The 26,369-nt window shown below is 47.8% G+C and overlaps 2 protein-coding genes across 3 annotated transcripts in view; one reads left to right on the top strand and one right to left on the bottom strand.

Moving 5' to 3' along the window:
* Nucleotides 1-11,086, bottom strand: part of ASB7 (ankyrin repeat and SOCS box containing 7) — a 33,762-nt gene extending 22,676 nt beyond the window's left edge. The window contains exons 1-4 of the mRNA XM_079763839.1: nt 10,635-11,086; nt 10,319-10,404; nt 3,726-3,841; nt 1,420-1,681 (exon numbers count right to left, since the gene is read on the bottom strand). Of these exons, the coding sequence (XP_079619965.1) occupies nt 1,420-1,630 (211 nt within the window). The 5' untranslated portion in view covers nt 1,631-1,681; nt 3,726-3,841; nt 10,319-10,404; nt 10,635-11,086. The remainder of the gene's footprint in view (nt 1-1,419; nt 1,682-3,725; nt 3,842-10,318; nt 10,405-10,634) is intronic.
* Nucleotides 11,087-11,497: 411 nt separating this feature from the next.
* LINS1 (lines homolog 1) lies at nt 11,498-23,010 on the top strand. Of its 2 annotated transcripts, XM_079764202.1 has the most exons (7): nt 11,498-11,544; nt 14,174-14,681; nt 14,770-14,859; nt 16,922-17,063; nt 17,710-18,300; nt 19,664-19,835; nt 21,521-23,010. In XM_079764202.1, the coding sequence occupies exons 2-7, from the start codon at nt 14,280-14,282 to the stop codon at nt 22,404-22,406; spliced, it is 2,283 nt and encodes a 760-aa protein (XP_079620328.1). In that variant the 5' UTR covers nt 11,498-11,544; nt 14,174-14,279; the 3' UTR covers nt 22,407-23,010. The 2 variants fall into 2 exon arrangements, with proteins under 2 accessions (XP_079620328.1, XP_079620329.1); XM_079764203.1 differs by lacking the exons at nt 11,498-11,544; nt 16,922-17,063 and having other exon boundaries at nt 14,546-14,681.
* Nucleotides 23,011-26,369: the final 3,359 nt, after the last annotated feature.

The raw sequence follows: 26,369 nt of genomic DNA, 5'->3' as shown, positions 1-26,369 counted from the left end.
CATCGACCTATGAACCAGGTGGTCACGATTTGATTCCCAGTCCGGGCACATGCCCACGTTGCGGGCTCGATCCCCAGTAGGTGGCCGATCAATGAGTCTCTCTCATCATTGATGTTTCTATCTCTCCTTCTCTCAATAAATCAATAAAAATAGAAAATAAAATATTTCACACATATTTAAAAAAAAACCACCAACAATAATAAAAGCATCCAAAAGAAATCTCAAGGAGGTAAATTCAAAACATAGGGCAGCATTGGGACATATTGACAGTCCTCCACTCTACCAACAGGGCTACTGAAGGCCCTGCTATTAGGACATATATCTTTCTTTTTAAATATATTTTATTGATTTTTTACAGAGAAGAAGAGAGAGGGATAGAGAGTTAGAAACATCGATGAGAGAGAAACATCGACCAGCTGCCTCCTGCACACTGCCCACTGGGGATGTGCACGCAACCAAGGTACATGCCCTTGACCGGAATCGAACCTGGGACCCTTTAGTCTGCAGGCCGACGCTCTATCCACTGAGCCAAACCGGTTTCGGCTATTAGGACATATTTCAAGGGGCCCGTGCGAGGTCGCTCTGCTTGAGCAATGTCGGCAAGGGGAAATGTGTGTAATTCTCCGGCTGTAGGTGCCACAGCCACTTCTGCTTCTGAAACGTGAGCAACTGGACGAGGTGATGAAGGGGCTGCTTTTAGTTCAAATCACGGGCACAACCTTGGCTGCATATAAACTAGTTACAAGGAAAACAGCACTCACCAAACTCATCTTTTCAACAATCTGGTTGCAAACAAAACTCAGCATCTACACTAATAAAAGAGTAAGATGCAAACTGACTGTACCTTTGCGACGCCCACCAGCCAATCAGGAGTGAGTATGCAAATCAAAGATGGAGGGTTAATTTGCATACGCAGGCGTTTAGCACTGCCCCAGCCACTCCAGGCCTCTGGGCAGCGTGGGAAGGCAGAAAAGCGGCTCCGGCTGGTGGGATGGCGGTGCCGGCAGCCAGGGGAAGGGAGGCCCTTTCTTGCACGAATCTTTGTGCACTGGGCCTCTAGTAACTGTAATAAATCTTCACATAGGAGAGGTAATAAGAAGTTGAGCAATGCTCAGCTGGTGTGGCTCAGTGGTTGAGCGTCAACCTATGAACCGGGAGGTCATGGTTCGATTCCCAGTCAGGGCACATGCCCGGGATGTGAGCTCAATCCCCAGTAGGGGGCGTGCACGAGGCAGCCAATTGATGATTTTCTCTCATCACTGATGTTTCTACCTCTCCCTTTCCTTTACTCTCTGAAATCAATAAAAAATATCTTTTAAAAAATGATATACACATGCACACAGATGTTTCAAACTAAATACAGTTTCATTTTAAACTTCTCCTTGGGGAAGAAAGAGATCTGCTCCTAAGCAGACTCACCTCCGTGTTCTAGAAAGACCCGGACACATCTTTCCTTCCCTCTGGCTGCTGAGAAGTGGAGCAGGGTCCAGCCATTCGCGTCCCGGCCATTCGGAGAATAGCCCTGTTCTAGCATCTTCCGGACGGTGTGGACATCCCCGGCAGCCACCGCAGCCTGGATCTGCAACTCTTCCTGGAGCTCAGGGTTCCTCCGACAGTGGTGGTTCAACATCCTCGCGGAGTCCACTGGTTACAAAGGATGCATTAGGTCACAGGGGTCAGCCTTTAAGGGGAGGCAGAGAACATGGCATTTAGGATTCCGGGCTCCCGACAGGGGGGCCATGAAACGTCACGGAATTTTCCTGGGCTAAATCACGTGCACCTCGGCGATGCCAGTTCATGATGAGCCGAATATGTTACGACCAAAACGTTCAGTCCTTTCCGTAGGATGATGAAAGATTGCAAAAGGAAAGGCACCCGGCCGGCATGGCTCAGTGGTTGAGCGTTGACTTGTGAACCAGGAGGTCACGGTTCGATTCCCGGTCAGGGCACAGGCCCAAGTAGTGGGCTCAATCCCCAGTAGGGGGCCGTGCAGGAGGCAGCCGATCCATGATTCTCTCTCATCACCAATGTTTCCATCTCTCTCTCTCCCTCTTCCTCCCTCTCTGAGATCAATAAAAAATGTATTTAAAGACATACAGAAACTTAAACTAACATTCTTTTAGGAAGCCACTCCATCTGGGCTAGTTTTAAGGAAGAGATTAGACTCATCTCCTAGTGGGCTTCCATTTCTAAAAATAAAAAAAAAATTATGGGATAAAGTTCTTTAAAGACATTTTGGTCTGTTATGTAGGTTAGACATCTTGGGATGATCTTGTTACCAACAGTAAGTTATCGTGTAAAACGTCTTATGATAGCCCTGGCTGGTGTGGCTCAGTTGGTTTGAGCGTCATTCCATGCACCAAAGGGTTGCAGGTTCGATTCCCGGTCAGGGCACCAGAAAAAAAAAAAAAAAAAGAAAGAAAAAAACACATACAAAAAACAACTTCTCATTATAGATTGTACAAAGGTAAACTTAAGCTTAACATAGGCCACATCATCACAGCCTAAGAGCATAATTAAATATCCTATGCTATTTTATACATGGAAAATGGTTATTACAAACTATTTTTTTAATATATATTTTTATTGATTTCAGAGAGGAAGGGAGAGGGAGAGAGAGAGACTGAAACATCAATGATGATGAGAGAATCATTGATCGGCTGCCTCCTGCATGCCCCCTACTGGGGATCAAGCCCACAACACGAGCATGTGCCCTTGACTGGAATTGAACCTGGGACCCTTTTGTCCGCAGGCCGACGCTCTATCCACTGAGCCAAACCAGCTAGGGCAGTTGTTACAAACTCTTACGTATCACTACTAAGTAATGTCATTTAAAAATATCGGGCTACTTCTACAGAGAGCTATTTGTTCAGAAAAATTAGGAAATGAGAAATTTCAAGATGGTCTGTTTTCTTAATAAACATGATTTCCTCCCTATCTCTTAATTATTTTTCAACTGACACTAAAGTCCAGTCTCTCTCGTTTTAGAGAATGTAAAACCAAGAATCCTGTTCGAATAGCTTTTGCCTACTATTAGCGTTTTTTTGTTGTTGGTGTTGTTTTTGTTAATCCTCACCCTGGGATATTTTTTCCAATTGATTTTCAGAGAGTAGAAGGGAGGAGGGGAGAGAGAGAGAGAGGGAGGGAGAGAGAGAGGGAGAGAGAAGAAGAGAGAGGGAGAGAGAGGGAGGGCGAGGGAGGGGGGGGGAGAGAGAGAGAGAGAGAGAGAGAAAGAGAGAGAGAGAGAGGGAGGGAGGGAGGGCGGGCCAGAGAGAGAGAGAAACACTGATGTGAGAGAGACACATTGACTGGTTGCCTCCCGCATTCGCACAGACTGGGGCCAGGAATGGAACCCGAGACCCTTTTGGCATGCAGGCCGACGCTCTCACCACTGAGCCAAACCGGCCAGGGCTACTATTACGGTTTTCAGAGAAGACGTCGAAGACCGTGAGAAAGAATTAACGGGAGCTACCGATGGGGGCTCAAAGCAACCATCTTTAACAGATTCTTGTTTTCATGGGATGATCTACCTTGGCCCTCGAATGAGGGCTACTCTGCAAGAAAAAAAGGTCAAACACAATCAAACGAAACCGGGTTTTCTTGTAGCGAGTGGTGTGTTGAGTTTTACGTGAGCTGATTGGTGGGAGAAGAGTCAAAGTTAATGTCCCCCCCCGCCCCCCTCTCCTCCGAACAGTACGGGTGACCAGGGACCTCCAGTGGCTTACCTTCCGGAAGAAAGTCCCTTTTCCTGGGAGGGCGCTGCCTAATAAGCATTGTGCACATACAGCATCGTGGGGCGGGGACTCAGAGTGCGTCCAGAGATCGGATCAGCTTCCTTTACCTAAAAACAAATAACAATCGTGGGGAAACTCCTAAAGGTGACAGAGAATCGCACCTGCCTGCAACGTCTACCATTCGATGAACTTACGTTTCAGCACCTTACAGAGCAGAGACGGAGGTCAGGTCAAGTCTTAAGAGAAAATGACCTTGAGACCTCCATTCATCTCCCCGTCGGTACAACATCACTTATTTTTCAGGAAAAAAAAACACATTTTTTTTCCCCCTAAAGAGGCAGGGCATTTTTGGAAAAAGAATAAAGAAAATAATAAATCACACATTTGCTCTATTCAGAATATATTTTCAGACTTGCCTTATTTGAATTAATTAAAAAAAATCCTCAACCAAGGATATGTTTTATTAATTTGAGAGTGAGAGAGAGAGAGAGAGAGGGGAAGGGAGAGAGAGAAACATCAATGTGAGAGAGAAATATGGTTCAGTTGCCTCTCATATGGCCCCGACTGGGGATTGAACCCACAACCTAGGTACATGCCATGACCAGATATCAAACCCGTAACCCTTCAATGCACAAGAGAAAGCTCCAATCAACTGAGCCAGCCGGCTGGGCAATTATTTTCGTTGTTGTTAATCTTCACCTGAGGGTATTTTTTCCTCTACTGATTTTCAGAGAGAGTGGAAGGGAGGGGGAGAGACAAGAGAGAGAGAAATAGCGATGTAATAGAGACACATGGATTGGTTGCCTCCCACACTTGCCCCAACTGGGACCAGGGATCGAGCCTGCAACTGAGGTACGTGCCCTTGACCGGAATAGAACGTGGGACCCTTCAGTCCCTGGGCCTACACTCTAACCATTGAGCCCAACTGGCCAGGGCCTGAATTACTTTTTAACGGACACCGTTAAGTCACTTGTCTTTTTCCCAAACAGGACCAAGATGAGAAAATGTGTGCATTCAATACAGTAGGTGGTCAGAGCCAAAATGGAACGCATGACAAGTAAAAGGAGATCGTGACTTTAAATGCCGGTTCTTCATACGTCCAAAAGGCGTCACGTGAGTCACTTTCAAACTGTCGTTCCTGTATGCCCACACCCAAGTGAGTAAAAGATTAACAACAGTCTTGCCAGCTTCCTTATATGAACTCTGAAAAAATTCCCTCTACAACCAGAAGAAAAGGGATCCTGCCTGGCGGGTGTGGCTCTGTGGCTGAGCCTCGCCTTAGGAACCAGGAGGTCACAGTTCCATTCCCGGTCAGGGCACACGCCCGGGTGGCGGGCTCGATCCCCAGTGTGGGGCGTGCAGGAGGCAGCCGATTCATGATTCTCTCTCATCATTGAGGTTTCCCTCTCTCTCCCTCTCCCTTCCTCTCTGAAATCAATAAAAATAGATGAAAAAAAAAGAGAGAGAGAGAAAAGCCTTTGTGTTAAAAGATGAAGTACCTAAATGGTTTCTCTCAACAAGAAAGAGGCATGGACAATAATAACCTGTGATGATCCCGAATGGGCTACTTCTATCAGAGGAGCGAAGGTTTACTGAGCGTGCCTGGCGTGAACCTGGCCCACTATCAGGCCCGGTCACTCATGTGACCCCTGGTTAGAACTGGATTAGACAGCTCTGCCTACTTAAAATGAACCAAGCAATTCTAGAAACGGGCACATCATTTTCCCTTTTCTGACAATACCAACCACTATAAATAATAACCATCGGTTTAACCCCAAAAGCACTCTTTACATGCAGGGATCTTCACAGGAAAAACACATGGACACACATATACCATGCACACATGGACTCACATACCATGCACACATGGACACATATACCATGCACACACGACACATACTGTGCACACATGGACTCACATACCATGCACACATGGACACATACCGTGCCTCACGGACTCACATACCATGCACACGTGATCCCTGGCAGCTGCAGCCCTTAAATTATGAAGGATGAAATGACTTATTACCAAATGTCCTAACAGTCCAAAGCGTCAAACAATGAATTTGACCTCGGTGCTATTTTGTGGGAGTTTGTACTTACTAGAACACAGCTACCCACGTGTACATAAATAAAGAAAACATGACGACGATTGAACTTAAAGGGCAAAGGTGGCCACTGAAAACCACAGAGGAAGTCCAGACGTGAGAATGAAAAAAAAAAAAGAAAGTCTATTTCCTCTCAAGGAGCGCAGGTTTGAAAACCTGACAGCTCATGGAAATCACCCATTGAATAAGAGAACGTGGCCTGGGAGGCAAGTTTCTAAATAAGTAAATGCACAATGCGAATTGTTTTAAATTAATGGTGACTCAGAATGATGAAAACTCTGAAGGTGCAGCCTTTAGAAATTCCACTTCAGGTTTTACAGTTAGAAAAAAAGCAAAGAAAGCATACTAACAAGGAAGACTTCAGAATTATATGCCAAATGAGCACTTCCCTGATGTATATATATTTTTTAAAAAAAATATTTGTATTGATTTTAGAGAGGAAAGGAGAGGGAGAGAGAGAGAAACATCAATGGTGAGAGAGAATCATGGATCAGCTGCCTCCTGCATGCCCCCTCCTGGGGATGGAGCCCGCAACCCGGGCATGTGCCCTAACCGGGAATCGAGCCATCACCTCCTGGTTTATAGGTCGACACAACCACTGAGCCACACCGGCTGGGCCTGATGTATCTTTTTATATAATATTTTGTTGCCTGATGTTAATACTATGTTTAAATATGATGAATTCATCTTTTCTACTCTACATGGGGTCAAAAGATAACAATAAAGGCCTCCAAGCTTTTATGCTGTTGACCTTCTTAGAAACTAAACATTTAGAAATTATATGTTACCATCTGGCCTGGCTGGTGTAGCTCAGTGGTTGAGTGTCTGACCTATGAACCAAGAGGTCACGGTTCAATTCCCGGTCAGGGCACATGCCCGGGTACCAGGCTGGCTCGCATCCTAGTGTGGGGCATGCAGGAGGCAGCCAATCAGTGATTCCCTCTCATCATTGATGTTTCTCTCTCTCTCTCTCCCCTCTCCTCTCTGAAATCAATAAAAATATATTAAAAAACAAATACAGAAATAAATGTTACCATCTAATTTCCACATGGATGGCCAAGTACACTTCATTAAGTTAAAATCAAAACTTCTTTCTTCATATAATTAAGAAAAAGTCTATATCCATGCCATGGAGTGAGGGAAATTAAAAAAATATATATATATTTCAGACCTGTCTAAAATTACATAACTCGCACCAAATTTGCCCACATGTCCCCAGTTTCCTTCGGCGTACACGATTAGTCACTAATGGCTTTTTGCATGTGATTTTTTCACTGAAAGTCCACACATTTTCTGATTAAGTGACACAAATTAGCTTTCAGATTTCACACAGGCTGGAAACAAGATAACAGCTTGCAACTCAAAAAAAAAAAAAAAGAAGTAAACCGAGTAAACCGAGATACAGGCTGCTAAAGAAATAAAACCAGCAACTCCCAAGAATATTGTCTCTGAGAAAAAACACACACAAAAAACCGGACCACCAATGGCTCGCAAGTCCTCAAAGAGAAGGTGGGTACAGAAATACTACAAAGTCCGACGTGGCTGAGGTGTGTGTTGATGAGTTCTGAGAGCGAGAGAAACATCCATGGTGAGAGAGAATCATGGACCGGCTGCCTCCTGCACGCCCCCTACTGGGGATCGAGCCCGCAACCCGGGCATGTGCCCTGACCGGGAATCGAACCATCACCTCCTGGTTTATAGGTTGACACAACCACTGAGCCACACCATTCAAAAGACTGGAACCCCCAATCAAGTGGAAGAAGTGTGATATTCGTGTATCACTCAGTGTCGCATAATGTTCCAAAACAAGCAAGGTGAGTTCATATTTACTCCCGATTCCTGGGCCTCCATGTAACACAGGGATTTATTTATTCATGTTTATTCCTCCCCTGAGAATATTTTTTTTCCATTCATTTTTAGAGAGACAGAAAGGGAGGGAGGATGACGGGGAAGAGAAAGAGAGACATCAATGTAAGAGAATCATGGATCAGCTGCCTCCTGCATGCCCCCTACTGGGGGGTCGAGCCCGAAATCCGGGCATGTGCCCTGACGGGGAATCGAACCCGTGACCTCTTGGCTCATAGCTCAAAACAAAAGAATATGCAAACCCTCAGAGCCCCTTAAAAGTAGCTCTAGCTATGTCTTGGCAACTGGAAAGAATCCAGAAGGACATTCCTTTTTGTGGAAGGCAGGAAGTCCAGATGCTTAACCACTGAGCCACACCAGCCTGGCTAGAATTAAGTCTAAAGTGGGGGGCAGAGGAGGGGGCGGGAATTTAACAGAGAAGGCCTGAACAGAAAAGACACAATTCATTTTTACCTTAAAAACATACTTCCAATATTTTTAGAAGTCCTAATTATCAGACATCTCTCTGGTGATTCGCACACTGAAATACGCAAAACTGCCTTGAACTTCACAGACTTCTGCCTAGCTGTTACCGGACCCTAAGTACACTCAGAAAGACTGTCCCAACTGTTCACCACGGGGCAGTCGCTGGTAGATATGTACTCGAAATCCCATCCTGTAGCATGCGCACTCCCCCCCCCCCCCCCCCCCCCCCCCCCCCCCCCCCCCGCCGTGGTGTCTGCTTCTAGGTCTCAAGAATATGCAAACCAGGCCAGGCTTGGTTTGGCTCAGTGGCTAGAGTGTCGGCCTAAGGACTGAAGGGTCCCAGGTTCGATTCCGGTCAAGGGCGTGTACCTTGGTTGCAGGCTTGATCCCCGCCCGGCCCTGCTCGGGGCAACCAATGCATGTGTCTCTCTCACATAGATGTTTCTCTCTCCCCATCTCTCCCCCTCCCCTTCCATTCTCTCTAAAAATCAATGGAAAAATATCCTCGGGTGAGGATTACCAACAACAACAAAAAAGAACGTGGGGATCCTCAGAGCCCCTTAAAAGTGTCTCTCGCTATGCCTTGGCAACGAGGAGACTCAAGACAGACATTCCGTTATTTTTGTGGAAGGCAGAAAGTCCAGTGGACCGGAGTAAATCAAAGATTTCCTAAGGACTTCTGCTATTTTAGGTACTTCGTGGTACCTACAATTCCCTAAGCAGTCTTGAGATATTAAAATTACTCTGAGATTAACAAGTCACTTTAGACTCCCGTGACTGGATGTTAGAAAAGTCATTCACCTGGCTAATTTCTGAATTGACGCTTGTATGATTTCCCTGATCATACCTCCTTCTTTTAGGAACTGCACGAATGTCCTAACCTTACCTTTAGTACATTTAAGAGGCACCAACAAAATCCAGCAGCACAAATGTGATGCCTGAATTAGATGCTTACATTTCTTTCCTTTTTTTCCCCTCTTTTTTGTTTGGTTAATCCTCCAAGGATAAATATCCGAGGATATTTTTCTATTGATTTTCAGGGAGTTCGGAACGGAGGGGGAGAGACAGAGAGAAACATTGATGTGAGAGAGACACATCTATTGGTTGTCTCCCGCATGCACCCCGACCAGGGCCGGGGATGGAGCCCGCAACCCAGGTACGTGCCCCTTAACTGGAATCGAACCCGGGACCCTTCAGTCCTTAGGCCGACACGCTATCCACTGAGCCAAACGGGCTAGGGCTAGACGCTTACATTTCAAATCTAACAAATTATCTGTGAGGGTTTGGCATGGAGAAATCTCATTTATGAAGAGGGCAAAGAGAAAGCCAAAACATTCCTCTGTTTTAAAATTCTTGAATGTCAAATGATAACGAGCTATGATGGAAAGTTTTATGAGTTCTAGAAAATCGGAGGTGTAACAAGTCATTATTTGACTTTTTTATAACAGCTTCGGAGCCCATCCACACGTGTCCCACAGAAACACACAAAAGCCTGAAGTTTTCACCATACGTGAGACCTTCAGGGGCGAATATTGAGTTCCTGCAATCTACACCATCAGGGTACACCGACTCCCTTTGGACTAGGAAAAAACTCACATCATTTTCCAAAACGCATCCATTTCCAGCCATCACCTTCCTCTCCCAAACCCTGGTGGGTTAGGGAACTCTAACGATTTTTATTCTGGTGGAAGCTGAAGGACAGGGATCGGAAGGAATCGGGGGGGGGGGGGGGGGGGGATCAGAAAGCTGTGGTTTAATTAAAAAAAGTAGAGCCATTCAGGATGAACAAAGCAATTGAGGAAAATTCCTAGGAGAGTGGCGGGTGGGGGGAGGACTACAGAAAGGTCTCGGAATCTCAGAGCAAGGAAAATGGTACCATCACCAAAAGATAATGCAAAACACAGAGAGAGAAAGGGGGATAGGGGGCGGGGAGAGACGATGAGGGAGTAGAAAAGTTATGAAAATGTCCAGGAGCAGGGCAAAAAGAGCAGCGTTTCTGGTGTATGGGTGTGTGTGTGTTTTGCGGTGCAAAGGGGGGTCCAGGAACGAGCTGCACCCCTCAGGGAACCATCGTGAAAGGAGAGCTCTTGCCTAATGAGCCAGGGGCCCAGGGGGGTAAACAATGGGGGAGGGCCGGCTGATTACCTGTGAGGAGGAGGAGGATGCTAGAAGCTCTGGGCTCCTTCCCAGGTGGGTGGGCTTTTGCAGACTCCGGTAGCCAAACAGCAAACCTGGAAATCAGAAACCAGGGAGAGGTGAGGTGCAGGGCAGCGCCCCAGGGGCGAGGAGCAGGGAGGGGGGGGGGGCTTGGAGGAAGGGGAGCAAAGGGGGGGAGGGGGGAGGGAGAGAGAGAGGGAGAGAGGGGTTGGTTCAGGGCAGGTAGGAAGATGCAGTGATTTTTCCCCCCCCTCCCTGCCCTCCCAGCCGCCCCCCTCGCTTCAGGGAAGGTAACTGACTTTACCTGTCTCCTCAGCTGCTGCGGCGCTTCCTCCTCTCAGCCTCCTCCACACTCACCAACTTCTCCATTGAAGAAATGCCTCGGGCAGGGCCGGACACGGGGGGTTCCGGAGCCTCCCGGCCCCAGCCCGGCGAGCATCCACACAGCCGAGCAGACGCTAGGCGGCGGTCCCGGCCGCGGGAGCAGCCTCGGGGCAGGGGTGCAGGGAGGAAGTCCCGGCTCGGGGACGGGCGGGAGGGGGGGGGGGTCCCGGTCTGAGGGCTCCGAGCAGAGGGGCTGCCGCGGTCCGGGCCGGAGGCTCCCAGCTCCGAGGCGAGGGCACGGGAGCTCCCGGGGCAGCGAGGTCTCGGCTTGGGTAGGGTCCTCAGTGCCAGCCGCGGGGGCGCCAGGCGGGGGGCTTTCAGGATGCACTTTGCACTGGGCCACCCCCGCCCCCTCCCTCCAGCACTTTGGGGTCACTGGGATGGGACCAAGCCTTCAGCAGCCAATCAGCGCCCGCCCTGGAGCCAGAGCCCGGAGCCGTAAACCAAGTCCGGGGTGGGTGGGGCTGGAGGGAGGAGGCGACTTGATTGGCTGCTCGCTTCCTTCTCTCCTCCTTATCCCTAGCGGCACCACCCCTTCGCCTGCCGTAAAGCCGGCTGCGCATTCGCGACAGTTGGAGGAGGCGTGGCCATCGAAGCTGGGACTCGTCTCCGATTGGCTGCACTCGCTCACCCCCCTCTAGGCTTCCCCGCTGTGGCTTCCAAAGCCCACCCCTAGCGGAGGGACTCGAAGCGGTTGCTAGGAGACGCTGTACGCCGAATAGCGCTTCTACGCATGCGGGAGGCGGGGCCACCTCGACGGTCTGTGAATTACGGTGGCCCGGAGGGGGCCGGCGGTCGCGGGCACGGCGGTGGCGGAGCATCCCTGACAGGTAAACTGAGCTCGGCGGCGGGGGAGCCGTGCGTGCGGCCGACCGAGCGGCTGGCCCGAGGGTTGAAGGTTGGGGAGGCGGGAGTCCCAGGGGCGCCTTGTCCCACCGCCCCAGTGCCGGGTCCTGGGCTGGTCTCCATCCCTTGGGCCGCGGTAGCTCCAGGCTGAGCAGACCGAGGAAGCGGGGACTGACTGTCTTTGTAATGATGGTGACGCTCCAAGGGCTTTCCCCCACCAGGATGCGGATTCCTGTGAAGGAAGGGGGGAAAGGGAGTAGAGAACCCTTGACCCTTGGAGTTTTCATTTTATTTTTGTGCGAATCCTCACCCGAGGATATTTTTTCCCATTGATTTAGAGAGAGTAACAGGTATGTGAGAGAGACGCATCCAATGGTTACCTCCCTTATCGCCCCCCACCAGGCCAATAGAGGCCGTAACCCAGGTGCAAGCCCTTGACCGGAATCGAACCCGGGACCCTTTGGCCCCGAGGCCGGCGCTCTATCCATTGAGCCAAACCGGCCAGGCTGAGTGTTTGGGAGGTTTCTGATTACGGGTTCAATCTTCTCTAAGTAGCCATGTGTTCACATTTTCTATTTCTTCATGATTCAGTCTTGGTAGGTTGTGTGTTCCCAGAACTTTATTTCTTCTAGGCTGTGCAGTTTGTTGCATAGAAATGTATATTCGAGCTTCAAACAAAAGGAAAAGTGGGAGAGCTTTTTCTAGGCAGAGGGAACAGCATTTTATCAGGAGCCAGAGTCAGGAAGGAGCCTTTCCCGTGGACTGTTAAATAATAAAGGAGTACTGGCTTCCTCGACTTGAGCTGTGCAAATGTTTTCACCATAAAAGCCCTGTAGTTTCTCAAAGCATTGAGCGTGTGGTACTTGGCTGAGGTGGGGTAGGTAACCTCATTTTTTTTTCAATCATTGAAAATCAAACCTTGCCCAACTGGTGTGGCTCCGCACTTGAGCGTCGAACTATGAACCAGGAGGTCAAGGTTTGATTTCTGGTCAAGGGCACAAGCCCGGGTTGTGGGCTCCATCCCCAGTAGGGGGCGTGCAGGAGGCAGCTGATCCATGATTCTCTCTCATTATTGATGTTTCTCTCTCTCCCGCTCCCTTTCTCTCTGAAATCAATAAAAAATATTTTTTAAAAATTCAAATTTATTTGTGCGCACAGAATTTAGAATTCAGTCCAGTAAAATCTAGGTAGTGCTGTTGGCAGGGGTGGGAGGAGGCAGGACAGGGGCGTAGATTGGCGAAGGGGAATGAGGGAGGAAACCTTTCATTCTGCAAGCAGCACTCAAAATGTAGAACCCTATTTTACCATCTAAGGGTAGAAAAGTCTTTTTTCTTTTTTTAAATATTGATACAGTCGACGTTTTCCATGAAAAACAAAACGGTAGCATTGCCATGATATAACATCAGCCTAATGTGGTCAGATTCCTTATCAGTAAAATCAAGTAGATTGGTCAGTGCTCATTGAAGTTTAGTGCCCAGTCCAGTTCTTGCCCCCCCCCATCACCCCCGACTCACTGAATCAGATCTGCCTTAACCACATCATTTAAGTCTTTTATCTATGACTTAATTATCAGGCTAAAAAAAAAATGACCTGTAGCAGAGTTCTACAGATGAGAGTTTAATAAGGGGACAATTTACAAGAGCGAGGCAGGTATTAAATATTCTCAGTGCTTCCATGGGAACCTGGGAACTTGTTAGAAAGAAACATGGGGGCCCCCAGCCCCAGAACTACTGTGTCTGAAACCCCTGGGGGAAGGCCCTGCCCTCTTCCTAGTGATTCTGAGGCCCATGAAACTTGAGCTCCATTGTTTTAAGAAAATGAGCCCCTGGGGCCAGGAACAGCCAGCACCTGCTCTAGGCCCCCCAAGGTAAATAGAAGGAGCAGTTCCTGAACCTTTCTCCCTCCCTCTCCCTCCTTCTGTCCCCCCCCCCCCCCCATCTCCTGTTGGAGCCTGTTGGGGCTGGGAGACAGGTGATGCGTATAACCCGCAGGGCAAAGGGAAGGTACCCAGCACAGCACAAGCTGTTCGGAAGCGATCCCTCCCCCCTCCTTTCAAAATAGGGTGTGGGGTGCTCTCCAGACCATAGTCGACCAGCTGTGATGGCCCTGGTGATCGGCAGGGATGTTGGGAACTTATGTGCCCCCCTAACCTTGGCCCTGATACCCAGGCCTCCCCCACCTCCCTCAACTTTCTGTAGAGTCTAACCAGACCCATTTTATTTATTTATTTTTTTAATAATATATATATATATATATTTTTTTTTTTTTTGGTTTTCAGAGAGGAAGGGAGCAGGAGAGAGAGGGAGAGAGAGAGAGAGAGAGAGAGAAACATCAGTGATGAAGTGATGAGAGAGAATCATGAATCGGCTGCCTCCTGCACGCCCTCTACTTGGGGTCAAGCCTGCAACCCGGGCATGTGTCCTGACTGGGAATCTAACCGTGACCTCCTGATTCCTAGGTTCACGCTCAACCGCTGACCCACACTGGCCAGGCTGGAACACTTATACTTTTTTTTTTAAATTTCTTTATTGATTAAGGTATCACATATTTGTCCTCATCCCCCCAAAAGGCACGCACTTATACTTTTAAAGTGTTTTATTTTTTCCATTGTAGGTTCTGTGGAAGAAACACCTTAGAGATTTGTCGCATTTCCAAGGTTCATATTTACCACTTGGGATCGCCCAACTTCCTGTCTAGAAGACAGACGTCGGCAGTCAAAATGAAGGATTCCTTTGAGGTTTTAGACCAGTTATATAAGAAGGTACTTGTCGGAGCCACACTGGAAAACGACACGCAGGATTACATCCGCTATTTCCACCCAGCGTTTCCAGATCACGATGGCTCTGGGACCGCCTCCTCCCAGGGCGCCATCGCCCTCGGTGGCGCCATCACCCTCGGTGTCGAGGGCAAGTGCCAGCCGTCCCCTGTCCATTCGGCTACCGTTCCTGTCGCGCCTGCGCCTTGGAAGAGCAGTGCCCGAGATTTCACGCTCCTTCGGTTGACGGTGATCCAAGTGATGGTGAGCAGGGTACTGTCCGAGGAGACCGCGTTCCGTGCGAAGGAGAAGTACAGAGAGATCCTTACAATTCTTTTAAAATCATCGGACCTGGATTCCCAATTAGTAAGCCATGTGTTTTCTGTCTGTTTTTAGAGATCAAAGTTTTAAAAACACTCACCAGTCATAGGTCAACTTATTTATTCTCCTACAGATCTGCATGTTCCAAGACTCCGATAAGTTGCTGTCTCACGTGACTGCAAAATGCCTGGCGTGGCTTCTGTATTTCCAACTGAGAGAAAAGGTAAGGCCTCACCCCCTGTTATGCTTTCTCTTCTAGGTTCTTTAAAGTTGCTCTTGGGCACCCATTTCCCCCTTCAAGTGGTTGTATCAGTAACATGACTGCTACCCTGATAACCTGACGTGCATTAAGGATTCGAGTCTTCGATATGCTCTAGCTCAGTGGTCGGCAAACTCATCAGTCAACAGAGCCAAATATCAACAGGACAACGATTGAAATTTCTTTTGAGAGCCGAAAAACCGACTTCTGCGCATGGGCCACGAAGTTTCAATCGCACTGTACGTGCGGGCCCGCACGTGGTATTTTGTGGAAGAGTCACCCTCAAGGGGCCAAAGAGCCGCATGTGGCTCGCGAGCCGCAGTTTGCCGACCACTGCTCTAGCTCATTACAAATTAGACTCTTAACCTGAAGGGGGGTTCAAGCCAGTGATTCCATAACTTCAGATTCTCAAAGGAGAAGGTGCGTTTCCTTCCGCCCCTCAAGGAAAGGGTTAGAAACCCCTGCTTGAGATCAACCTGTTGTATCGCAGATCAGCGAGCTAGACAAGACGCCTTAATGAACCATAGTGTTAGGAGTCATCTTTATTGCGCGCAGGTTCGGAGCAGATTACCTCTGTCAAATTCTGAACAAACACAGGAGGGAGTATTTCCTTTTTATATCCTTCTAGTTCTTCGTGTAAGTTATTTTTGTAGACAGCTTGTAACCTTGAGTACATAGCATATCTGTACAGATACCTGTAACCTTGAGTACCTATCTATATAGACATCTGTAACCTTGGATACATAATGAACAAACACTTGGCATGAGAATATGGGAATTATTATCAGTATCAGCGTATCAGCCCCTTTAGATAGCTAGCTTGCAAGGTCAGACAGTTAAGTTTATCTTTTCTATTACTCAAGCTAAAAAACAAAGTTATTTTGCAGTCTAAAAATAACAGAAGGACTAGCAAAAAAATAGCAGAGAATTTCAAAACAGCAGTTTCAAACAGCAGTTTTTCCAAAGGAGGGATTACTATTATGCTTCAAAGCAAGACCATTTTTCACAGGTTTACTCTAAGTAAATTTTAAGAATGGTCTCAGCAAAATGAAGAAAAGAAGAAACACATCAGATTTTTCTCTTATCTCTGAATTAGTTACTAAACAAACCTAAGCACCTACTGACTTTCAGCTGTAAATGCTTGTTCCTTTCTGAAAATGACATTTTTTTCCTGAATACAAAAAGGTAGGTATTTGCATTAGAAAATTTTGAGAAATGAGAAAAAGTACAAAGAACAAAATAAAATGTACACCTTTCACCACCTGGAGAGAACCACTGCTGATATTTTCATGTTCCCTTTCGATCCTTTATTTCTATGACATATTGAATTTTTTGGCTTAAGAATATTAGGATATTTGTGCCCTATTGTTTTTTCTGTTTTGTGTGTGCGTGTGTCTTATTTTTAACAAATATCATACTTTCTTAAAACAATGTTGTATAGAGTTGTATTGTGTGTAATAGGTGATTCGTAATTGTAAGGACAATATTAATATATATAAGAGCCTAATATGCAAATTGTCCCCACGGGAGTTCAACCAGGAGACCAACTGGGAGACCGATCGCTCACTATGACATGTGATGACCACCAGGGGGCGGCATGAAACAAAGGGAGGCCCTGGCTGGCAGCCGGAAGGCTCTCATCGGCCAGGCCTAGGGACCCTACCTGTGCATGACTTTCATGCACTGGGCCTCTAGTCTATATATATAAAAGCCTAAGCGACCGGCCAGTAGCTATGATGTGCACTGACCACCAGGGGGCATATGCTCAATGTAGGAGCTGCTGAGCTCTGGTCACTTGGCAGTGGTTCTTGGCTCACGCACCTGGAACCAGAGAGGAGGGAGCCCGATTCTAGGGTGCATCACCCAAGAACCTCCCTTTCTTAATCCGGGACCCCTCGGGGGATGTTGGAGAGCTGGTTTCAGTCTGATCCCTGCAGGTCAGGCCGAGGGACCCCACCAGTGCATGAATCTGTGCACCGGGCCTCTAGTTATAACTTACCACTTTTTAAAATTTTGTGTCTTGTAGATAACATTAAGTAATTCCTGGATTGCTTTTTGCCAAAAAAGTCTTTCTGAATACTCTGAAAGTGATAAGGTAGTATACTGCCTCTGGACTCTTACTGCTGTAATAAAAGAAATCTTTAAAGATACATGTTCACAAAAATCAGGTATGAATTATATTTCCCCATAAACAACTGTCATTAACTTGCTCCCAAGGGGAATTACATTTATAACAAAGAGTAAAACTTATTTTACAACATCTGATCTGTTTTCAAGTATGAAAAATCCAAGAATCTTGCCCCATATTTTTTGATTGAGGATACCTTTTTAAAAATATATATATTTGTATTGATTTCAGAGAGGAAGGGAGAGGGAGAGAGAGAGAGAGAAACATCAATGATGAGAGGGAATCATTGACCGGCTGCCTCCTGCACGCCCTGTACTGGGGATCGGGCCTGTAACTTGGGCATGTGTCTTGATTGGGAATCGAACTGTGACCTCCTGGTTCATAGGTCGATGCTCAACCACTGAGCCACACTGGCCAGGAAAGGATACCTTAAAAAAAAATTAAAAGCTTTTTCATTGTTATTAAAAATTAAAATAGTCTGGTGCTATGGTTACTTGTAAAGCGGGACTTTAACCTTAGTTACTAAGGTTAGTCTGTGTATCTTTGTTTGTTCACAGGAGAGGTAATGCAAATCCATTTGTTCATCTTGTAAAGTGATAGCATTTCTAGAAATGGAATTGTAAAAGTGTATGTGTAGAAGGCTTTGTTTTCCCTGTTGTTTATTGTTACCTTTTTTATAATTGCAGAACTTTTGAAGCAGTTCCTGGCTCCTTTGGACACGCCCTTTGAAGTCTTTTACAACTCCTTCTTTTCTCAGCATCTTGAAAGACCCCCGGGCGCTTGTAACATAGCAAACAGCTTGCTGGGCATCCTGGAATTGCTGGAACTTCTCATAGCTTCCAGAGCCCACCGGGACCTGCATTTCACCTGCCAGAGGATCGTCTTTTTGAAACCGTCCTGTGTCCTGAACGCCGTCACCTGGCCCGTTCAGGCTTTCGTCCAAAGGAAGTTCGTCATATTCCTCAAAAAGTGCCTTCTCTGGAAAGTGGGTGAAGACCTTTGTCGCGGGGCTGCCGCCGCCCTGGCGCCACCGGATCAGCATTTAGACGGGGACGTGGCGGCTTTAGCTGACGCTGTGTTGCAAGCTGTGGATTTGGGCTTATTGGGGATGTTGTCTGTCCATGGAAAACCCTCCTGCTTCGCAGGCGGTGAGGTTCAGCCTGGATGTGAGCGGCCCCCTGGTCCAGATCACGTGATCCTTAGAGCCACGAGCTTGCTTATCATGAAATCCTTAGAAATCAAGTTTCAAAAGTGTGCTTCTGCCAAGGAAATGAAAGGTAATTCTTCTGACTCCATATGTGTGTGTGTGTGTGTGTGTGTGTGTGTGTGTGTGTGTGTGTATGTATGTATATATGTATATATATATATTAATTATTGACTTCAGAGAGGGAGAGGAAGAGAGAGATAGAAACATCAGTGTTGAGAGAGAATCATCAATCGGCTGCCTCCTGCACCCACACCGCCTACTGGGAATGGAGCCTGCAATCCAGGCATGTGCCCTGATGGGAAATTGAACTGTGACCTCCTGGTTCATAGGTTGACTCTCAACCCCTGAGCCACACCAGCTGGTCTCCAAACTCCTTTTGTATGTGAAGTAAAGGGTAATTACTTACTGAAGTACAATTATAATTATCAAATCTCAGAACTATAAGTCTACTAATTTAAGCTACATGTAATCCTAATAATAATTTATCAGATATTCTTTAAAAAAAATTAGAATTACCTTCAGGAACATCAACATTTTGTGGGCTAAGCTGAACTCGTATAATTAATGACGAAGTTTTTTAGAAAGGAGGTGTTGTTAAGTCAGTGCAAAGTAGTGATATAAGTCAACTGATATATGGGTATTTGTAGCATTTTCATATTCTTTATAAAATTAATATATCTACTCATGTAGATTATTAATAATTAGGAATTGAATGGAAACTAATCTGTGAAGAGATATTGATGAAGGAATTGTGGCATGTAATTTCCAGGATGTAGAGACCTAAGACAACCATTTAAAGTATGATATTCAGTTTAGGTGCTGGGAAGACACGTCCTCCTCTTCATTTGAGAAAAACGAAGAGCAAACATCTCTAAACAGGCAGCGTATAGTTCTAGTGAAAGGTTTGGCTTGTAAGCAGTGACTTCCTGAATTGCTTTGGACATCATTTAGCTATACTTGTATATTAGATATAATTGTGTGCAGTTATAATTTACAACACTAGGTGGCATATGTTACATAATTCAGAGTTGTAAGTTGCACTTAAAATTTCCCAAACCTGTTTGAGTTTTGTGCTTACTATTAATAGTAGTACTTGCTTTTAATGCTTTAAATAACCAAAAAGAAGTTTGTTTTTTGTTTCCTTGCATTGTTGCCACTAGTAACAGCTATGGCATTCAGTGATTTCTGTTGTCTACTGCCCATCCATTCATTTATGTACTTTTAGCAAGAATTGATGAACAGTCTGACTGTTCATTTTAATGGCATTCTATTGATTAGTCATTTTTTTTCTCTGAAGCTCAATTCCCTAACTTGCAGACATTTTGAGTGTGATATAAAGTACTTCAGGTGCTGTCATTATGTATATACCTAGGCAAGATCTGAATGTATTTGTAAACCGTTGCCCACATTTTAAAAATGTTCATGTTTTGAAGTTGATTTGCAGAGGTACATGTCTGAGCTGCTGACCTTCTTAAAGCCTCACCTCCAGCCCTCCGTGCAGGCACACAATCCGTGCGAGTGGCTGTCTAGGGTCTTCATAGAACAAGACGATGACATGCTGGAGGCTGCCAAAGCATCAATGGGCATCTACCTCAAGCTCACCAGGTTGGTATATTGTCAAGTCATTGCACTCACCACATGCCAGGAAAGCAGAGAACATTTTTAATACTGCGCTGGCCCTATTGTTTACTTTCCATCATTAGGAGGAAAAAAAACATCCCTAACAATCTTGTGGTTTCCTGGTGAGAGCCAGTTCCTTCCTTTAACTCTGCCCTGCATGAAAACGAGATTACATTTTAGTTCTCGTTAGAAGATGTGGTCGGCGAGGCAACCCAGGTTAGCATAACTAGCCTGGCCTTAGCAAGCGGAAGCACTGGTGTAGTCTCCATCTCTGTGCTGCCTGTGTCTAAATCCTAATCTCACTGATTTGTGTAGGAGCTCTTGCTTCTAAGACTGACTTTTCTATATGGAGCTTCTATAAGGTGATGTTTGCCGTTGTAAAGGCGAGTAAAAACTTGTAAGTCATCAAAGGAGCTGCTATTCTAAGTTTTCATGTTCTTTCCTTTTATAATATTTACTAATTGGTTGGGAAAGTTTTCATTTTTATACCCAGTTCAACTGGGGCTGATCCCACCTTGAGGCAGTGCTGTGAAATTGATTATGAAGTCATATTACTGATGACATTGTATACTGATCTTATTTCTGCTTTATTAAAACAGCTGGGCTGAGGTAATGCCTTCTTGTGGCACATCTCTGTAATTGGTTAGGAAGCTAATAACTGATGACCTTATCCACAATTTCTGCTTTCTTTTTAAATATATATTTTTTGTTGATTTCAGAGAGGAAGAGAGAGAGAAAGAGAGAGAGAGAGAGAGAGAGAGAGAGAGAGAGAGAAACATCAATGGTGAGAGAGAATCATGGATCGGCTGCCTCCTGCACACCTCCTACTGGGGATAGAGCAAATAACCTGGGAATGTGCCCTGACTGGGAATCGAACTGGCGACCCCATGGTACATGGGTCGACGCTCAACCACTGAGCCACACCGGCGGGTTGATTATTTCTCTTCTCTGTCTCACACCTCTGAATTCATCCTGAGGCAGGGCCACTAGCAATGTCAGACTTACAGCAGCCTTCCAGTTATAAATAATCATGAATAACTCCAGCACAAGTCCCAGGGGAGAGCTGATTGGTCAGTCTGGGTCACATGTCCACCAGGATCAGGAGAGGGTAGAAGGAAGGGAGGAGGGTAGGGTCCAGCTCCACCTTACCATGTGGAATTAGTAGTTACGGGCCGGAATGAAGTCTGATGTCAAGGAATGGGAGACGGTACTTCTCGTTGGGCAGACAAACACTAGAACTACCAAAGTCAGTGGATTTTGTTTATTCTGTTGAGTCAGGTTAATATAGAGTTTGTGGAGAAAGAGATTGTCTTGGCTTTTTAAAAAAATATATTTTATTGATTTTTTACAGAGAGGAAGGTAGAGAGATAGTTGGAAACATCGATGAGAGAGAAACATCGATCAGCTGCCTCCTGCACACCCCCCACTGGAGATGTGCCTGCAACCAAGGTACATGCCCTTGACCGGAATCGAACCTGGGACCTTTCAGTCCGCAGGCTGACCCTCTATCCACTGAGCCAAACCGGGTAGGGCGACTTTTTTTCTTTTCAAATAATGCATAGATTACACAGTAATCTGGTAGGTGAATTATTGCATGTGAATTACATCTGCCAACACTTATTTTTGTAAAAGGTCATTAATCTGGGGGTCTCTGTTATCTTTATTTTCAGAGAACATGAAGCTGCTCAAAACTTGGCCCAGGAAAAAGAAACGTGGGACCGTCACACACACGAAAATGGCTACAACCCGCACTGCATTTTTTTATTCCTTTTAAAAAATATAGGATTTGATTCTACAGTTCTTCTTGACTTTTTGATTTCCTCCGAAACCTGTTTCCTGGAATATTTTGTCCGATACTTGAAACTACTGCCCAAAGACTGGGATGCATTTCTTACCATCTGCAAGCACTTTGATGTAACTGAATGTACCGATAGCATAAATACTTGTGGTCGGACCTCCTCACTTGTCCAAGACACAGGCAGCAACCACACAGAATCCAGGCCGCTGGCTGCCCTGGGCTGTCACAGGAGCGCGCACGCCTGTGTCTCCTGGGCGTCGGAGGCTTCCCCGGACCCAGCGAACCAGGTTGTGATGTCCCGGGAGAGCCACGCCTCGCCCCAGCCCGGGAGTCGGGCTCCCCCGCAAGCTGCCCAGAGCCTGGTGGATTACGACACCTCCGATGACTCCGAGGTAGAGTCCCCAGACGTGTGCTCAGCAAATAGTAAGCAGACGCCTGTACACCGAGAAGCCACGGAGAAAACGCAGGACACAGTGGGAACAAGGAGGGGTGAGAAAGAACTGAGCTTGGAGCTGCCGTCGGGGCCTGTGGTTCCGAAAGAAGCCGATACTCCTTTCTCTGTGGGCTGTGGCGAACCCCCAAGGGCCGCTGTCTGTGAAGTGGGAACATTGTACCAAACACTGAAGTGCTTCCAGGAGCTGCAAGGTGCCATTTCCCGTTTGCAGAAGAAAAACCTTTTCCCATATAACCCGACGGCCCTCCTGAGGTTGTTAAAACAGATGGAGGCGATCTGTAATAAAAGTACGAGCCCTTTTTGAAACGGTGGCATTTCATTTCCAGGAACTATTTGTTTTGCCCGAATGAGGTGCCGGTCAAAAAGCAAACCTCCGAAGGGTTCTTTTTTCTTTTTGCCGATTGGAAGCAGCCTGGTGACTTAAAAAGATGTAGCGAGTCCAGCCTGCGCGTGTCGACCTATGAACCAAGAGGTCGAGGCTCCATTCCCAGTCGGGGCACATGCCCACGTTGCAGGCTCGATCCCCAGTAGGGGGCGTGCAGGAGGCAGCCGATCAGTGATCCTCTCTCATCGATGTTTCTCTCTCTCCCTCCCTCCCACGGCCATAAAGGTAGCTCTATCTTGAATGGAGAGAACGTAGATAAATATTGCCTGGTTTTGTCTTTTCTACAAATGGAACCCTAGCGTACGTGTTCTTTGGTGTCTGGCTTCTTCAGCACTATTTGGAAGCGTGCTCTAAATTATTTTTTTAAATAATGGTCAAGTCGCTGCATTTCCGCCATTAAACCTCTCCGCATTGTCCCCAGCACTCCCCGTGTGCTGGGATGGTGGCTGTTTGTCAGCCTCAAACAGGTTCTGCAGGGCCTTGTGCAATGGGCCCCAACCTGCTGCTCTCACCCGTGGTTCTCCCCCACCCATGTCTGAGCAGCATCACCTTGATTTTCTCACATATTCCCTCATCACGCCCCATCTTCCATGTTGGATCTGGGAAGCCTCCCCCATCTATTTTGTTAATTCTCACCCGAGGGTATCTTTCCGTTGATTTTTAGAAAGAATGGAAGAGAGGGGGAGAGGGAGAGAGAAACATCGATGTGAGAGAGAGACAGACACATCGATTGGTTGCCTCCTGCACTCGCACTGACTGACCAAGGCCAGCGATTGAGCCTGCATTGAGGTATATGCCCTTGGCTGGGATCGAACCCGGGATCCTTCAGTCCGTGGGCCAACGCTCTATTCACTGAGCCAAACGGACTATGGCCTTCCTCGTCTGTTTTGAACCATTAAATAGTACTGTGTGCTCTTTCCTGTATTGTAGCATTTGACACATATTTTAATCATGCGTGAACAGTCTCTGTTTGCCAAGCTCTTTTCCCATTGTCCCTAGTGAATAGCCTCCTGTCAATCCCATTCTGAGCACATGACAGATGCTGAGTTAATGAGAAGGGCTCCCTCTCTAAGGATTTTTTTTTTAATCCTCACCCGAGGATATTTTCCCCACTGATTTTCACACAGAGTGGAGAGAGAGAGGGAGAAACATCGATGTGAGAGAGATACATGGATTGGTTGCCTCCAGCACACGCCCCGACCAGGGCCCGGGCTGGGGATGGAGCCTGCAACCAAGGCACGTGCCCCCGACCGGAATTAAACCTGGAACCCTTCAGTCCATGGGCCGGTGCTCTATCCACTGAGCCACACCAGCCAGTGCTGAGAGAGCAGTTTTAGTTGGATCCACAGGGGAGGAGGAGAGAAACCACAGAAAGACAGTGGTTTTCAACTTACCTGTTCTCTGAACACCGGGAATTTTTGAGTGACAAAAAGGCTGAAAACCACACCATCACTGAAGGCCACGTCCAGGTTACGGGGCCTCAGGCTCTGCCTGTCCGGCTCCTCCCACCCCTTCGGGGAGCACACCCCACGGGGGCTGCAGGCACCAGGCTGGAGCTGCCCAGGTGTTTGGAAACTTGACCTAAATACTGGACTTTTAATTGGTCTCGTCCTTTATGTAAAATGGTGATGCTTATTTGAATGCCCTCTCAGACACTGTGGTTGACGAAATGCCTTTCTGAGTGTTCTCACAGGTCAGACTAGCAAAGCAGTTCTAACTTTTTCTGCTCATTCTGAAGAAGGTAGAGCTGAGCAAAGCCATAGAAGCCTTTACATGGTGTATTCCTTACTCCTAATTACAAAGCTCACTAGTCTATATATATTTTTAAAATATATTTTTATTGATTTCAGAGAGGAAGGGAGAGGGGGAGAGAAACATCAATGATGAGAGAGAATCCTAGATCAGCCGCCTTCTGCACGCCTCCTACTAGGGATCGAGCCCGCAACCCAGGCTTGTGCCTTGACCGGGAATCCAACCCTGATTTCCTGGCTCATAAGTCCATGATTAACCACAGAGCCACACTGGCCGGGCTGTACTTGAATTGCAAAGAAAGCATGAAGAGAGAAAAGCCATTGGAATTCCACCAGGCGCATTGCTTTTAACAGCACTGTAAAAAGCAAATGAACAGCCCAGCTGGTGTTGCTCAGTGGTTAAGCATCGACCTATGAACCAGAAGGTTGTGGTTCGATTCCTGGTCAGGGCACACGCCTGGGTTGCAGGCTCGATCCCCAGTGTGGGGCGTGCAGGAGGCAGCCGATCCATGACAATCTCTCATCATTGATGTTTCTCTCCCTCTCCTACTCTGAAGTCCATAAAAATAGATATTAAAAAAAAAGGAAATGAACGGTAGAGCTTATTTAGTTCTTTAATAATAGTCTGTCGTGGAGGATGGCAGAGGGCCCTGTTGAGGAAGATGTGTCATTCCATTCGTGGCAGGTCAGGTGACATACCTACCGTGGGAGGCTGGGCTCACACACACAGCAGCATGCCATTTGCAATAGTGACATGGCACAGGTGACACGGGGATTCTTCCGCATCTGTACTGTCCATCCTGCCTACTGTGAACACGCTGTTGCAAAAAGCCACTGCGGTATCTAAAGAAAAGTACATTGGGCCCGGCTGGTGTGGCTCAGTGGTTGAGCATCCACCCATGGACCAGGAGGTCAGGGTTTGATTCCCGCCAAGGGCTCATGCCCAGCTGCGGGCTCGATCCCCAGTGTGGGGCGTGCAGGAGGCAGCCGATCCATGATTCTCATCATGGATGTTTCTCTCTCCTCCCTCCTCCCTGAAATAAAGATAAATAAATAAATAATAAAAGTAAATAAAAGGCCATGAAAAAGCCCAAGGCTACCCCACCCCCCAAAGTTAGTAACTTGAAGAGTCGGGGTCTGAAACCCAGGGCTGGGCGGGGTCCCCAGACTACACGACCCCTCCTCCTTCATGAAGATTTCCAGGGTTTAGTTCTGTTTTCATCAAGGCGTGGACTCAGTTTACGGCAGCCCGGCTCCAGCACCTGCCACGGACCGGAAGCCGTGGACCGGAAGCCGCGGTCCTGGTGCACGCGGGCCGCCACCTGCGCGGGCCTCGAGCGCCGGCCCAGCATGCACCGCGGCCAGAGGCGCCGCTGCCGCGCCTGCGCAGCAGGACCCGCCGGACCGGGCGTCAGGGACGGTGCGGGAGAAGGTGCGGAGCGTGCAGCGCAAGGCCTGGCGGCCCGGGTGTGTGTGGGGCGGGGGGGGGGGGGGGGGGGGGGACTGAGGGGGGGGACTGAGGGGAGGTGGGGGCGGCCTACCCCCCAGGTGCAGTGCCTGTTCCCACGCAGGTCATGTTTGAGGCCCTGTCCCCGCACAGGCCTTATGTCCGGGCCCCTGTCCCCTCACAGGGCCCCTGTCCCCGCACAGGCCTTATGTCCGGGCCCCTGTCCCCTCACAGGGCCCCTGTCCCCGCACAGGCCTTATGTCCGGTTCCCTGTCCCCTCACCGGGCCCCTGTCCTCTCACCGGGCCCCTGTCCCCGCACAGGCCTTATGTCCGGTTCCCTGTCCCCGCACAGGCCTTATGTCTGGTTCCCTGTCCCCGCACGGGCCTTATGTCCGGGCCCCTGTCCCCTCACCGGGCCCCTGTCCCCGCACAGGCCATGTGCCCCAGCCCCCTGTTCCCTCACAGGCCTTATGTCCGGGCCCCTGTCCCCGCACAGGCCATGTGTCCGGGCCCCTGTTCCTGCACAGGCCTTATGTCCGGGCCCCTGTCCCCTCACAGGCCTTATGTCCGGGCCCCTGTCCCCTCACAGGCCTTATGTCCAGCCCCCTGTCCCCTCACAGGCCTTATGTCCAGCCCCCTGTCCCCTCACAGGCCTTATGTCCAGCCCCCTGTCCCCTCACAGG

This window comes from Cnephaeus nilssonii (genome assembly GCF_951640355.1).
Source record: "Cnephaeus nilssonii genome assembly, chromosome: 24".
Taxonomy (NCBI): Eukaryota; Metazoa; Chordata; class Mammalia; order Chiroptera; family Vespertilionidae; genus Cnephaeus; species Cnephaeus nilssonii.
The sequence above is the reverse complement of the archived record's forward strand: the minus strand, read 5'-3'. Positions and strand labels throughout refer to the sequence as shown.

Coding starts and splice junctions, on each gene's coding strand:
- LINS1 (XM_079764202.1), top strand. CDS start 14,280: ATGAAGGATTCCTTTGAGGTTTTAGACCAGTTATATAAGAAGGTACTT. Junction 17,064..17,709: donor TACATGTTCACAAAAATCAG/GTATGAATTATA, acceptor TTATAATTGCAG/AACTTTTGAAGCAGTTCCTG. Junction 18,301..19,663: donor TTCTGCCAAGGAAATGAAAG/GTAATTCTTCTG, acceptor CATGTTTTGAAG/TTGATTTGCAGAGGTACATG.